The sequence below is a fragment of the Cinclus cinclus genome, chromosome 13, assembly GCF_963662255.1.
Source record: "Cinclus cinclus chromosome 13, bCinCin1.1, whole genome shotgun sequence".
In the NCBI taxonomy this organism is placed as follows: domain Eukaryota; kingdom Metazoa; phylum Chordata; class Aves; order Passeriformes; family Cinclidae; genus Cinclus; species Cinclus cinclus.
Genome location: NC_085058.1, coordinates 1,197,926 through 1,212,007, shown reverse-complemented (window position 1 = coordinate 1,212,007; position 14,082 = coordinate 1,197,926). Strand labels below are relative to the sequence as shown.

The window sequence follows — 14,082 nt, the reverse complement described above, 5'->3', positions numbered from 1 at the left end:
GCAGTCCAAGATCCAGAAAAGCTTTTTCTTCCCTGCTGGATAGGCAAGAGAGAAATCAAAGATCTGAAAAACACCAGTGTCTGTCTTCCTACTAACAATAAAAGTGAACACAGAACAGAACGTAGAACAGAGCACAACTACAGTGGAACCAAACAAAATCAAAATGTAATTAATGTTATCTTCTTGACATAACTGGCAAATGCAAGAGCTGAAATGTCATCCCTAATTCAGTGTTCTTCATGCAGAAATGGCCTCACTCTAATGGCTTTTGCAGCCCCTGCCTTTCATAATGCTGGGTAATTGATCTTGGAGCCTGCCAGGAGTTGGGCCCAGTGCATTGAGTTGTCTTTGGGGTTTCTCTGTTACAGGCAGACTTGCAGTTCATTAGTGCAGAGCTGGACAGCTTTTGACTAGTAGCATTGTTATGTTCGGCAAGTACCATAAAAACAGGTTTCAGGACAAGAACTGACCTGCAGAACTTGTCAGGAAGGAGCATTAGCCTCGTGCTGTGAAGATTCAGATGAAGGCATAATTTTGATGGTAATTTGCCTCTGATCCATTAGTTTTGCATCCCTCTTGAGTCTTTTAGACAAGAGCCTGGGCTGACTGCTGGAGCCACCCACACAGAGACCTCTTGCCTCTCCATGGCATCCTGGGGGAGAAAGCAGTTTGTGTAATACAGCTGGGGCTGTTTGACTTGGAGTTTGTTGTCTTACCTGCCTGCTTCTCATTTGTGGGATTTCATCAGAATAGAAAAGGGAAGAGCGGGGCAATATTTCCATCATTTTTTTAGTGCAGGTTTTTCATGTCTTGAGTCAGCAGCTGATTTACCAGGGCCTCTAAACTGTGGGCCAAAGTAAAACACTGTACCACAGTCCACTTTGCAACAGTCTTTTGTGCACATCTGTACCCCAGGAGGATATCTACATACAAATTGCTTTTATAAATCAATCATTGAGGTTTGCTTTTTAAAAATTATTATTTCTTAAAGCAGTTTCTTGTGAATTTCTGTGAGTTAGTACTGTACTTCTTACAAGTAACTACTACAAGTAGTCCATGGTACAGTATTAATAGTATCAGCATTGAGAAGCAAAAGTGTCAATCTTTTTTGTAAAATATATCTTCTTCTGTGTGTGTGTGTGTGTGGGGGAGGTTGTTTGTTTTTTGTTGTTGTTGTTGTTGTCATTTTTTTTGTATGGTTTGTTTTTTTTTAACTTCCTCCCAGTTCGTACTGGGAGACTGTTCAAAACCTCACTCACCTCACTCATGGTTACACTCATCATTTCTTTATTGAAATATATTTCTGGACATGTATTATCTGATTGTAACTTCTATTATTTCTGTCTTTTGTGCAAATTTCTTTAAGCTTATAGCACTTAATATTGTTTCAGGAGGAAATTTTTTAGAATTTTTTAAAAATTCATTGAGTTTTACATGCTTGTTCTATAAAAGACACTATGAGATGAAAAAGTGAGAAGATCATGTGCTTGAAGTATGGTGAAACCTATTCAAGTGGCTTTGGCTATAGAGAGTGAAGATTAAGCTGCAGAAAAATCATCTGCTTGAAGAGCTAGGATATATAAATATTTCTCATATCATTAGTGTGATATTTATGAAATAAATTAAATTGTTTGATTTTTCTAAAACTTTTTGACAAGCCTACATATGCACCTTTTTGCATGTAAATTGTCATATTGAAGAGCCAATTTTTACCAGAACTTTTAACTTTGAAAGAATTGTAAATGTGGTCACCCATAGGATGACCTCAGTGTTTTCAATAGACAGGTTTTTAAAATGCTCTTCATTAAGACTGGTGATGGGTAGCCAGTTAAAACTGTTTGTACAAAAGACTTGTAATATAACTTGATAGTACTAAACCATTCAGCTGCCTTTTTTTTTTTTAAATTCAGGTAGGTAGAGGCAAAGTAAAGAAAGGAGATTTGCAGCTTTCCAGTCTCACATGTTGTCCTAACACATGCTGTTAAATCACATCACCTGTTATGATGATAGTTTTCTTGTTGGTAGCTCTTCATATTTTCATAAGATTTAGTGAAATGTTTTGCAGATTAGGCTTTTGCTAGCACTGGGTTGCTCTTAGAGATTCATGTCATTTAAAATACTGGCCTTGTAAGAAAAGGAATTTTACTGGACATGTATGATTCCTATTCCATTAGAGTTCTGGTTGTGGTTTTTAGGGCATTTTTGTGAATGTATGTTTTGGTTGTTGAGGGTTTTTTTGTACAGAAAATGTGAAATCTAATGAAGACCTGGTGAAGGAAAAGAATTATTGATAGGCAGGAAAGATGAGTTTCATTGCAATAAAAGAACATTTTAAAATCGAGGTTTTAAATCTGCCTACAGATTTTGGAGGTCAGGTCTCCTACCGAGAAAAGAAAATGAAGTGAAATTTTAGGGTGTTTTGAGTGGTGCTGTGTACAGCAGATGCTTGAAGCAATGGCAAATACAGGTATGCAGTTAAGCAACATCAGAGCCATTTATTCACCTCAGTGCACAGCATTTCCAACTGTAAAACAATTATATTGAGTAGGAGATGCAGAGACACTGTACTTGGGCTGTGGACAAACTCCTGCACTGTTCAGTCAATCTCATTCCCTCTTCTGGGATCACTTAAATGAAGAGATCTGAATTCAATACAATTTCAGTGATTATTTTATTTTTTAAAAAATTATTTCCCTGCTAGAACCTAGAGATTATAAGGCATATTACTGGTTTTATTGGAAGTCATTTGTATTTATTCATTAGTGGTATTATTTACTCTGCATAATTTAATGCAGTTGCAGAACAAGCTGATGTTTACCCTGGCAGTCTTACAGGCAATATTGCAATACAGTGTAGTACAATGAAGTAATGATTTTCTTCTTTTACACAGGAATTTCTCTATTACAGAGCTCACTTTTTTCTTTCATCAAAATTGAAGTCAAAGTGCAGTTCAACTATACTTCATGAGACTTATGTAAAACCAGATTAAACAAGTTATGTTACAATCTGTCAAAAAACATCATTTGTAAAGTAAAACAGGTTCATCAAGCTGTCTTTTAAAAAGCCATGCTTGACTTCATCCAGGGTCTTGGAAAATTAGCCCTTTGCAAGAACACAGAAAGTGCATTCTTAGGTTCCCCAGGATATTCAATAAAAAGTATTTCCCTTTGATACAATATTGATGTTACTGTGCAAGTAAAAGTAGCATAATAATGGAGCAAGTTTTTAGTGAAAGTGTCCTTTGGTCAGGTTCTCATTTCACATTACTGTTTGGTGCATCTGTTTATTGAGCACCATTACTTTTGTTGGCAGTTTGCTTCTTTTCAGTCCTTGCTAATATCTCACTTGTTTTTACTCCCTGTTGTGGTGTGAGTACATAAACAGGTTCTTACAGATGCAGATGTTTCCCTTCTGAGACTCACTGGTTGGTTTAGGTGTAATTGTAAAGTAAATGTGATGGGGAGTAAGGATGAGCAGTATGGTAAAATTTTCATCGGTGTTCTGATGCAAACAGCATTTTTAACTCATTGACTCTGTTAACTCTTTGTACACTAACTGTGATGAAAAATACATCAATATCTTGTTGACTCAGTCTTGCACAACTCTATGCTAGAGAGTTGTGTGGAATGTAGAACAAAAGTATTGCATTTGTAAAACATTGCCAGAACAGATTTAATAATAGATCTTATATTAAAGTTCAATTGCTTCTGTGTGGTACCAGATTCTTGGTTGCTTAACAGGATGATGTTTTGATAGTGTTTGATTAAATGCTCTTACACACGTTTTGTACTTTGGCACAGTACAAAATGTCATTTGTGATTTTAAAAAAGAAACCTCTGAAGTAATTTGCTTGAAATATTAACTTTTAAAGTGCTGCAGCATCCAATAGTTAGCACTTTTAAGAGCTACTCTCTCAGGTAGCTATACAGTTTACAATATCTGCATTATCTGTAGTTTGCTCACTTTTGTTTGAGGCTGTTGTTTTGGTTTTCTTTTTAATTTGCAGTGATTTTGTAAGACTGATTTGCATTGTTTTCTTATTTATGAAAGTTTCCAATTAAGCTGTTGCAGAAGCAAAGTAAACCTGACCTTATGAAACTATACATATCCAAAGCAGAACATATATGTATTGTCTTAGAAGAGAAATAGGCATTTAATGGCTTCCAGAAGTACTGTTTCACAGCATATTTGAGTATTTATGTTCTTTTATTCTGTTCATTTCTCCAGTTTCTGTTCTGTAGAGGAGTGTTTTGCATGCTGCCATGCAGTTATCTTTATTTCAGAACTGTGCTTTGTGCCCAGTGCTTGTCTCTGGGAGTGGTGATTGGTAACTCCCATCCACTGGGCTCTGCTGCCATTCATAAAGGGTGCTACCTTCAGGAGCTGCCAGTCCATGCCAGAACAGCTGCTGGAGCCATCCCTCCTGCTGTGCTGGATGGACACTCACATGTCACAGCATCTCTCTCTCCTTTTTTGTTTTGCTCAAGTCTCTCTAGAACTTGATACAAAGCAGAACCAACCAGGGAGTTTGCAGTCAAAACCTGCAGATGAGTGCAGAGGGTGGTGCACCACCATATTTCAGTCCTAAGTCTGCATTTATCTGACAAAGGAAGCAAAAGAATTAAGCTAACAGCATGTGCATGCTACTCTGCTATGGAAATAAGTTTTAAGAGCAGAGACTATTGATTGTGCTTTACAAGCAATGCTGAGTGACTTGCAGAAAGTCTAATTACCATGAGCCAAGCTATCTGTGGAACCTAAATACACCAGCTGCCTCTTCTCTCTGCAAAGTATTTTAAGAAGCAGTTAAGCCATCTAAATGCTAAATTTGTGACTCAAGTCCCATTATGCAAGGTCTTGATTTCGTGGAAATCAATGGGTCATTTATTTTCTGTTTGCTTGATTGTATTCAATTTGTTACAAGGTGTTAAATAGATGATTGCAGATTTGTTTTAGTGGTATCTTGCCTCCAAACAACCATTGGTGATCCTATGCTGGACTTCTAATTAACTTGACTATTAAGGGCACAAGGACAGACTGAGTGGGAGAGGTGATCTTGGAAAAGGTGCATGTTTGTTCCCAAGGGCTGGAATAGGTGACCTGCCAAGGCCAAGCCTCTGTTCTAAAGAAGCTGAAACTCTCAAGGGCCTGCTACTAGCAGAAGTCTTCCAGGCCATTGTATAACACTAGAAAGAAAGGCAATAATTCCGAGGATCAATTCTTGCTAGTAATGTTGAACTGATAAAAAATATGAAAACACTGGTAATGTTTATTTGTTCAGTATTCAGTTTCTGCTTTTCTAGCAGGACTCCCAGTCATTTTAGTGTCCAGACAGAACAGACAGGTTGCTTTTTATGCTCTTAGTAAACTTAAATGCAGTCCACAAAATACCAAATGTGTTCCGTGATACCTCTGGCTTGCAGGAAAATCAAAGTTATCATGTGCATAAATGACAAATGCTTTCCAGAGCCCACTTCACCTTTCCTTATGAGAGAGTAAATTTAACATGTTAATTTACTATTTTTTGTCCTTCATTGTGTATTTTTCCATATGAACAAAATAGCCAGAAGAAAATTGGATGATTCACTTCCATGGTTCTTTGGCCAAAAGTCTTCAATTAAATTGGAATTTAATTCCTGAAGTTCCAGCAACTATAAAATGTAATTATGTTATTCGGACTTTTTTTCCATCATGATTGTAATCCAACTGAGGGTTGTGCTTTCAAAAAAAAAAAAAAAAAGGCAAAAGAAGTCAGTCCTGCACCCCTTTTCTGCCATCAACAGATACCTATTTCACCTTTGTCTCTCGTACCAGCACTGCCAACACTATGTTCTAAGTCACTAAAAGGAAATTGCCCAAGCTGGAAAGGCATCTGTTATTGCTAGGTTCATTTACAAACTCTGAAATTCCTTCCTGCAGAGTTCTCTGGTATGTTACTCTGCTCATCAAGGTGAAGTCTGTGTGAAGGAACAGGCAGAAGTGAGAAGGTGGGAGAAGCAAGAGGGATGACTGAACTTGCCTGTCAGAGGTCATGTGGAGCTGTGGTTTTGCATTTACCATTTGACACCAGACAGGATTTTAATGGTCAGTTTTTTCATAGGTGGTACCATCTGGCTGGATCAAAACTATAGGACAGGTCACAATGAGTTTGTGGTGCTTTGATCCTGAGTAGTTTTAAGCTCTCTCTGTAGAGTAAGACTATTCTTAAATTTTTTTTTGACACCCTTCATCCCTGACAATTCCGTGCAGTTGGCAGGTGTAATTGAAATAGAGCTGTCAGTAACAGTGGTAAGGCAGATAATTGCAACTACTTCTGCTGTAGAAGTTTTCACTATTAGTGGGGTTTAGATTAAATTAGTAAAAATTCTGTTGATTAAAAAACGGGAAGGCAGCAGTGTTTGTCGTCAATGTCATGAAGCAACTCAGAATAAAATATAAAAGATGTGTGGACTGACAGCGAAAATGGTTTATTATCTGACCTCCTGATTTGTCTTCCAATAGCACTTTTGCAGGACTTCTGCAAGGTGAAGGGTAACTTTTCTTTTTAATCTTTATCTCCATTTGTGTATTGATTCCCTGTCACCTTTCCAGTTAAGTGGCTGTTGTTTTCCCCAGCCTGTATAATTACAGATGATTGCTGTTGAGGGCATTGCAATTATTTGTGAGATTACACTGCCCTTTCTCAGTAAATGAAGCATCCTTAAGTGACAGTTTGCCTGTGTTGATTGTGTGGAATTAAGGAAGACTTGAGCAGCTGGCTTGGATGTCATTTTGTGCAGTTGCAGACAATGTGACCTCAGTGTCAGCAGCTCGCAGGCAATTCCTCCTGGTCTTGTAATGCACAATGCACTGAAGGAAGAGCTGCTGCTCTGGGCATTCTGTATGGAGGAGAGCAAGGCACTCAGGCACTGATCCCTGCGGGGCTGATCTGTTCCTGGATACCCCAGACAGGCTGTTCTGCCTGCATCCTTTGCTTCCCCCCTCCTTGGAGGAAGCAGGTGTTTAGCCCCAAGGAGTCTCAGCTGGAGAAAGAAATATTGTTTCACTGGTTCACTGAAGAGTCAAAGGAGTTGTATGTACCCTTGAAGCCTGACTTACCAAGTCTGATACTGTAACCTTGTCGAAAGCCTATTTTCAAAGTTGATATATTCTAAATATCTTTACATTAAAAGGGGAAAACTACAAAGAGCTGAATTGTAAGGGAAATGCTCTGCCACATCACGTGGGCCTGTGAGAGAGGTGGGGAATCGGGGAGAATTTTCTGTGTTGGTGGGTGTCCCTTATCTATACACCCTCAGGAGCTGGCTCTAAGATTGAGTTGCATATTCTCTAAATTCATGAATGATGTTCTCAACTGATTAGCAAATGTTTAATTGCCACTAGTGTTTCTAGTCTTGGATGCAGGGCAGAATTTCCATTAAATACATGAGTAAGAGTGGAGATTAGGGGGTTGTTTTTTAATGGAATGGGATTGATTATTGTTTCCTCACAGCACCTGAAATTATAACTTTTTTTTGTGACTGACATAGAAATGCATAAAATGCAAACTCTTCCACTGCTCATATCCTGGTTCTTTGATGAAGTGTTTGAATTCTAGTATAACACAGGTGTTCATGAAGTGAATTAAAGCCATGTCAGTTCAGTCACATCACACAGCCATTTAGAATGCAAGTGAATACTTGTGTGCTCCTCTCTCATGTTCAGCAAACTCTATTTTTGCATTTCAATAAGTTATTTCTAGTTCTGTGATAGCACAGGGGGAGCTGGATGGTTTGCTGCAATTCAGGGCAGGGGCTGTCCATTTATCCATACTCCTAAAATAGAGGAATTTGCAGCCTTCAGCAAAGTGACCACGATGCAAACTGATTGTTTGCGAAAGGGGTTAATAACTAATAAATAACCACATCATTTTATTACTAAACCAGTTGTCTTCATCAGGGGGATACTTCAAGTTAGAAGACAGTTTTTTTGTCATCTGTTTGTTGGTTATGGTTATCCATATTCATTTATTGAATACTTTTGGCACATACCTTCTTTTTCGGATTTAATTTTTTTTCTGGTCTTGTCATTCCACATTGGAGAAGTATCTCAGCAACCTGGGGTTTTTTTTTTCCTGAATTCTCACATTACCAGTTCTTTTTACTGATAGGCCTGTCCTTGGAATATCTCTGGTATGTTATAGCGTATGTTGCTTTCTGAGTCAAAACTAGAGGGCACCCAAATGGCATCTTTAATGGTTCTCTGTCAGATCTGAGTTTCCTTCCAAAAAGGTTGAGAAATAATTCTTTGCAGTTGTTTTCAGTATTCCTGTAGTACAATGACACATTTTGTTTCTTTAACAGGATTGCACGTTCTTCACTCGGAAGGAAATTCTTCGGTAAGTAAATTGTTTTAAATTTCTCCTTCATCATCCGTGTGGAAGGGGCTAAATCTATTTATCTGACTTGTGAGGAAACCAGATAAAGCCAGTTATTCTGCAGGAATTAATGAGAGTAGAATTGGATTTAAGATACACCTATAATGTATAATTGTCATAAGTGGTGATTAGCTTAAGGTGAATATCACAGACTTTCTTAGGGTTGAGCCAGTGACTTGTTTGTAAGGGATTTGCTGCTTTTGTGTTCAGTGATAGCAATGAGGGCATGTCCTGCAGTCAGTCTAGAATCCAGAGGTCTTTCTACACGTCTGAGGCAAGGTTTCAGGGAGCAGGAATAAAATGGGTTATGACCCCCTGGTTAATTAGAACTTACTGGTTTTTCATCTCCCTGTCTCAATGAAGGGCAGCCAGGTACTGCTGGGCACTTATTTATGCTGCAGGATGCTCACAGGGGTGGCGTGGAGGAAGTGCAGGTCCAGTAACTGAACTGAAATTCTTGTGCAGCTGCTGACTTCAGTGAGATGATCCAGCAAGGAGTAACCTTAAAAAAAAAAAAAAAAAGAAGCCCTGTCTGGCTCACCATCCATCATTTGCATGGTTGTTAATGATTGTTGTGTAGGTGGAGATGAAGGGATTAATATCACAGCTTCAATTTAGATTGCTGTAAACTGATGTAAACCAGCATGAGATTGCAATTAGGTGAAATGAGCTAAGTGTTTTTATGTGTCCCTGCAGGGAAAGTGGCCCATCAAAACCCCAAACAACAGTAAATCTATTTTCTGCTGGTTTCTGAAGCTGAATTAGCTCTCTGAGGGATCAGATGAGTGCCAAAGCTGGCTTAAGAGCCAGAGCAAGCAAATGCAACTGCAAGTGAGGAGAGCATTTCCCTGCCAGTAAGGTGTTACACTGACTTAGACACTGACTTTAGTGGGCAAGGCTTTGGTGTCAGGATAAATGCAGGTTGTGGTCAGAGGGGTTGAAGACACATTTTTTTCATTAGTAATCTGAGTATGGATAATTTGAAAATTATTATAACATAGTATAACTAATGAATTTAATGTGAATAAAAAATTAGCACAAAATGCTGAAAATGGATCCAGGGAAAAAAAGACTGCAGCAGAGGTAAATGTGCCTGGTGAAAGAGAAAATTAGAAACCATGGCTCACTATTGGTGTTTGATAGCTGTTTATCACCATCAATATTTTACATATTCCAGTTTGTGTTAGTCCTTTTCTACTTGTTTAAGGTCACTGAACTCTTGGTCAAAGCACTCCTGAACATCGAAAATTGGTGAGAATGGTAAGAAACATTGAGGTGAAGGAAGTTGCAGATGCTATGAAGATCAAGATTAGCTTTTTATGTTAGAGAAATTACTGGAATCAAAGTGAGCATAAGGAAATTCACACACTCGAGTCCTAAGAACTAAGAAAAAAATTGCAAATATAGAATGCAGTGAATTAAAAAAATGGGCTTGGGGGTTAGTGTTCTGAGTATAATTTTAACAACACCACCCCCACAATGCTTTACAAAAAAAAAAGAAATGCATTTCTACAATGCATTAGCCTCAGGACTGTTTATTAAATGGGAGGATTCCAGTCAGCAGAACTGCCACTTCAGTAGGAATAGGCTGTCCAGTTTTGGGTATCCCCATTCAGAAAATATTTGTTATCCTGGAAAATGTCCTGTAGAGAGAAACAGGAATAAAAAGACAAAAAAATTACATGAAGAAAAGTTGGAAAACCACTTTAGTTATAACAATGAATCTGTGTGTATAACGTGCCTCTCTTGTGATTGTGAATGGGAACAAATAGTTGAGTTGTCTCTTATAAGGCATTATTTCTCTTCCTCTGTTTTACAAATCTGATTTTCTGGCACACAAGCTTTCACTCCAACAATAATGCTTATCTCTCCCTGTAGACTGTACAGTTTGGCACCCAAACAAATCCTCAGAGGTGTTTTTGGGTGTTTGTCCTAGCCAAAAAGCACAGAGGGTGTAAAGTTCAAGTTGTATTACTTGAGAGTGACCTAACCTAGTTAGACAACTGCCAGGGGAATATGGCACTAAATGACCAAGCTTTGCACCATTTGGGACGTCATCAAAACTTTGAACCTTTTTGTAGAAAAAAAATAGTTCTTCTGTTGCCTTCTCTGCCTGTTTTGTTGCTTGTTCTTGATGGGTGAAAAAACGAGGTGGCAGGAGCCTTTCTAGGCAATCCAGCTGAAAGTTGGATTTTAAATCTGAAATCTGCCAGAGAATTAAGCAGTTCTTTCCTTCAAGAGTCTGGAAAGCTTCCTTATAAGGGAGCAAATGCACAAACTGCTTGGGAGGGAGGAGTTAGAACACAACTCCTGCTTTTCTTTTAAAGAGTTGGAAATTTTGTATGCAGAAAGGGGAACTGCCCTGTTGTCAGCTTTGGGGGAAAAAACACGAGCCAGAAGATTGAAATTGAGGGGAGCTCTATATCCTTTGGAATGTTCCTGAGTTTTCAGCAAGAAACTACATACACAAAGAAAACATGTATCTTGAAGCTACTGTCGATCTTGTTAATTATATTACTGTTCTCGTTGTTAAAAATATTCTGTATCCTCTATGAATGAAAAAGATAAAGGAGGCTTTTAGGCAGTTCTTGCACTTCTGTACCATAAACTTTTCCTGTGTTGTATTTTAGTCAGATTGTACCTGTTTAGCTAAGGCTTGTGAGAGGAGGGGATCCCTGTCAGTGTTGATCTGTGTGGAGTCTGGAGTGCTGCAGTACTGTGTCCAGTTCTGGGCTCCCCAGGACAGGAGAAATAAGGAGCTACTCCAGGCTCTGGCAAAGGGCTCTTGAGATGCACAAGGGACTGGGGACTCTGTCATGGGAGGAAGGGCTGGGAGAGCTGACATCTGGAGGGTGCAAAGGAGACAGAGACCTGTGCCAGGAAAAGGTGAGTGGGCAGACAGAGACACAGGGGGTTCTGGTGAACACTGGGAAGCACTGTGAGGTGACCAAGCACTGTGAGGCTATCCAGATAGGCTGTGCAATCTCCAGCCCTGGAAATACTCCAAAGCCATCTGGATGTGGCATCCTGCTCCAGGTGCTCTGGCTGGGTAGAAGGTTGGACCAGTTCATCTCATGAGCTCCTCACAACCTCAGGTACTCTGTGATTCTTGGAATCACCAGCAGAAAAGAGGCCTGTGAGCACGGCTTTGAGTGTTGCTTCAAGGAAGGATAAAAATTACAGTGTTCTTATCTATACTCACTATGCATCACATAGTTCTGGGAACAGTAGACTACATGTATTGAAAGTCAGAGCTTTCCTAACTATGACTAGATTTAGAATAAATGTATTGGAAATTGTCTGCCAAAAACATTTCTTGCAATTTCTTTTTAATTTTACCACAGATGATTTGGGAGGATATTTATCTACTATTATCTTAAATTAATTTGTGCTGCTTCATTTTGCATTGCAAAGGTGAATACTTTTCATGCTAACTGAAAACTAACAGAAGACTCATCTATCCACCTTTCTCATCTTATTGTGCTGCCTTTTTATAAATCTGATTTCTGTGCCCAGTTTTTGTATTTTATTGATAAATGAAAATAATTTAAACTGGAAAGCATAAAAGGGACAAGGCATATCAGTAACAGAGCTCCTTTAACTTTCAACTCTTCCTGCTTGTGTTTCTCACTGTTCTTTGTTCTTTATCTGTTTGTCGAACTGTGGCAATTTAGTGAGTGGTGGTTTCAGTTTCTGGCTGAATTTCCTTATATCATGTTTCCTGTCCTTTTGGTTTCAGCTTCACATGGTAGACCCCCCTCTGTAACAGACTGTTCTAACCTCTTGCAATTCTTGGAAACAATAATTCACCAAGGAATTGGTGCAGCACAGAGATTTATGCCTCCCTTCCCATGTGTAACATTTAACATTTTTTGTTGTAAAACAGTTTGTGCAAGTATGGCATAAATCTGAGACCCTGCAAGTACTTTCTTTTTCAGTTGCTGACAGTCCTGAAGGCCCCTCCTTGCTCAGTTTTTCAGCCCCACATTAAAGAACCTCCTCCTCCTTGAGCTGTAGCAGCTTTTTCTCCCTGTGTGGCAGACTTGCAGATTTTGGTGTGTCTGGCCCTGTTCCCCAGCTGTCCATTAAAGGACTGCAGGACAGGAGAGCACGTGCAGTTCACAGATTTACATCTGTCCAGGGTTACAGCCTCTGTACAAGGGCTGTAAAGCAGTTCCCATCAGTGCATTCTGTCCTGCACTCTGTGCAATCCCATCGCCAGTGCTGCTGCTGCTGCTTTTACTACCAACCAGCTCAGGTACTGGGAAGGGCTGATTGCTGAGACCTGGCTCTTTTCAGGGCTTTATATTTACTTGTCAGTTCTCCTGCTGGTCTCTGGAGTGGTGAATTCTTCTCCAGCTGTTCTGTTCAGCTCTGGCATGTGGACAGGAGCCTGTAGCTCTGATTGTGGTGAATAACCAAAAGTGGAGCTGAACAGCAGCTGTGCACTTCTGGTCCTGCTGCTGGCACAGGTTGTTCCATCCTGTACAACCCATGTGTGGTCCGGTCATGCCACAGCTCCTGTGAACCCCCACTGGGACTGTCCCTCAGCACTCACTGCCTGCTTTCAGTGCTCTAGTTAAGATGTTTACTTTTTTCTTTTTTCTGAACATGCAGAACAATGCAAAGTAATCTAGAATTTACTCTTTGAGATTATCACAAGTGTAATGTACAAGTCTTTGAATGCATCCCTTTTACTTAGGAATAAATAGAATATATATTGCTGAATAAAAATATTTTCCCCTTAAAGCATAAATCAAGTGACTGTTGCTGTGGGACCTGAACTGGGGAGATGTTTATTCATTTCTAAAGGCCACTTTAAAGCCTCTACTTATTTCTTATCAGTTAGCCCTTGCAAGCTTTTATCTTTTGTTTTCAGACTCCTTCAGTGCAGAGTTGCTGTTAAAAGGCAGCTCAGCCATCTCTAATGTGTTGTCACTACATTTCATGGTGGATATGAGTGTACCCCAGGCCAAGGAAGAGTTGCTCTGTGTTTTAACACACCCACTGGTGACCTTGGGTACAGCCTGACTCTCTCCCAAAGCCCCATAGTGAATTGAAATGGTCACTGCAGGGTGTAAGCTTAGAAATCTCTTTTTTTCAGATCTATCCAGGTAGAGCTGGAGGCTCTGTTGTAAGTTTGGAGACATCCCAAACTGTATCCAACAAATACCCACAGCGTTACCCTTGCTGACTCCAGGATACTTCGCCCTTGAGAAGTGGGAACAGACTCTGACCTAGCTTTTCTGCCATGTAAAAGACCCAAAGTGGTAGAAAGGAAGTTATCATCAATCGAAAGTAGGCTGTGGGACAGAATTGTATTGTGGGTTTTTTTTCTAAAACACAGCATTTTTGGTTTTAACTGATTGATGGGCAGCTGAGTTGATTTTAAAACTGCTGCTGTCTACAGGAGTAAGTCTTGTTCTGCCTTTACTTTATTGATTAATTTAACATAAAATTTAAACCCCCATTTTCTTCCACTGCTGTTGCAACTGCTTCAGTAACCTCAAGGAGCTGACTGTGAAAACTCCTGTATTTTCAAGCACATCAGTTCGCTGAACTTCACTGCACATTCTTAAGTGCTAGTGCTTATGCAAGGGACATGAGTAGCTGGTGGGCTTCACATTTCTGCAAGGGCAGATCAGCAGTCTGAATTTAGACTGAAT

General features: G+C 39.4%; 2 protein-coding genes across 3 annotated transcripts in view; one reads left to right on the top strand and one right to left on the bottom strand.

Annotated features, from left to right (window-relative positions):
• DNAJA4 (DnaJ heat shock protein family (Hsp40) member A4) overlaps window positions 1–4,779 on the bottom strand; it is a 70,487-nt gene extending 65,708 nt beyond the window's left edge. The window contains exon 1 of the mRNA XM_062501092.1: window positions 4,775–4,779. The gene's annotated coding sequence lies outside the window, so the exon portion shown is untranslated. The remainder of the gene's footprint in view (window positions 1–4,774) is intronic.
• Window positions 1–14,082, top strand: part of CIB2 (calcium and integrin binding family member 2) — a 37,275-nt gene that overhangs the window by 6,499 nt on the left and 16,694 nt on the right. For both annotated transcript variants that reach the window (XM_062501094.1, XM_062501093.1), the window contains exon 2: window positions 8,343–8,377. Coding sequence is in view for 1 of the 2 variants with exons in the window: in XM_062501093.1 (XP_062357077.1) it covers window positions 8,343–8,377 (35 nt within the window). In the remaining variant the exon portion in view is untranslated. The remainder of the gene's footprint in view (window positions 1–8,342; window positions 8,378–14,082) is intronic.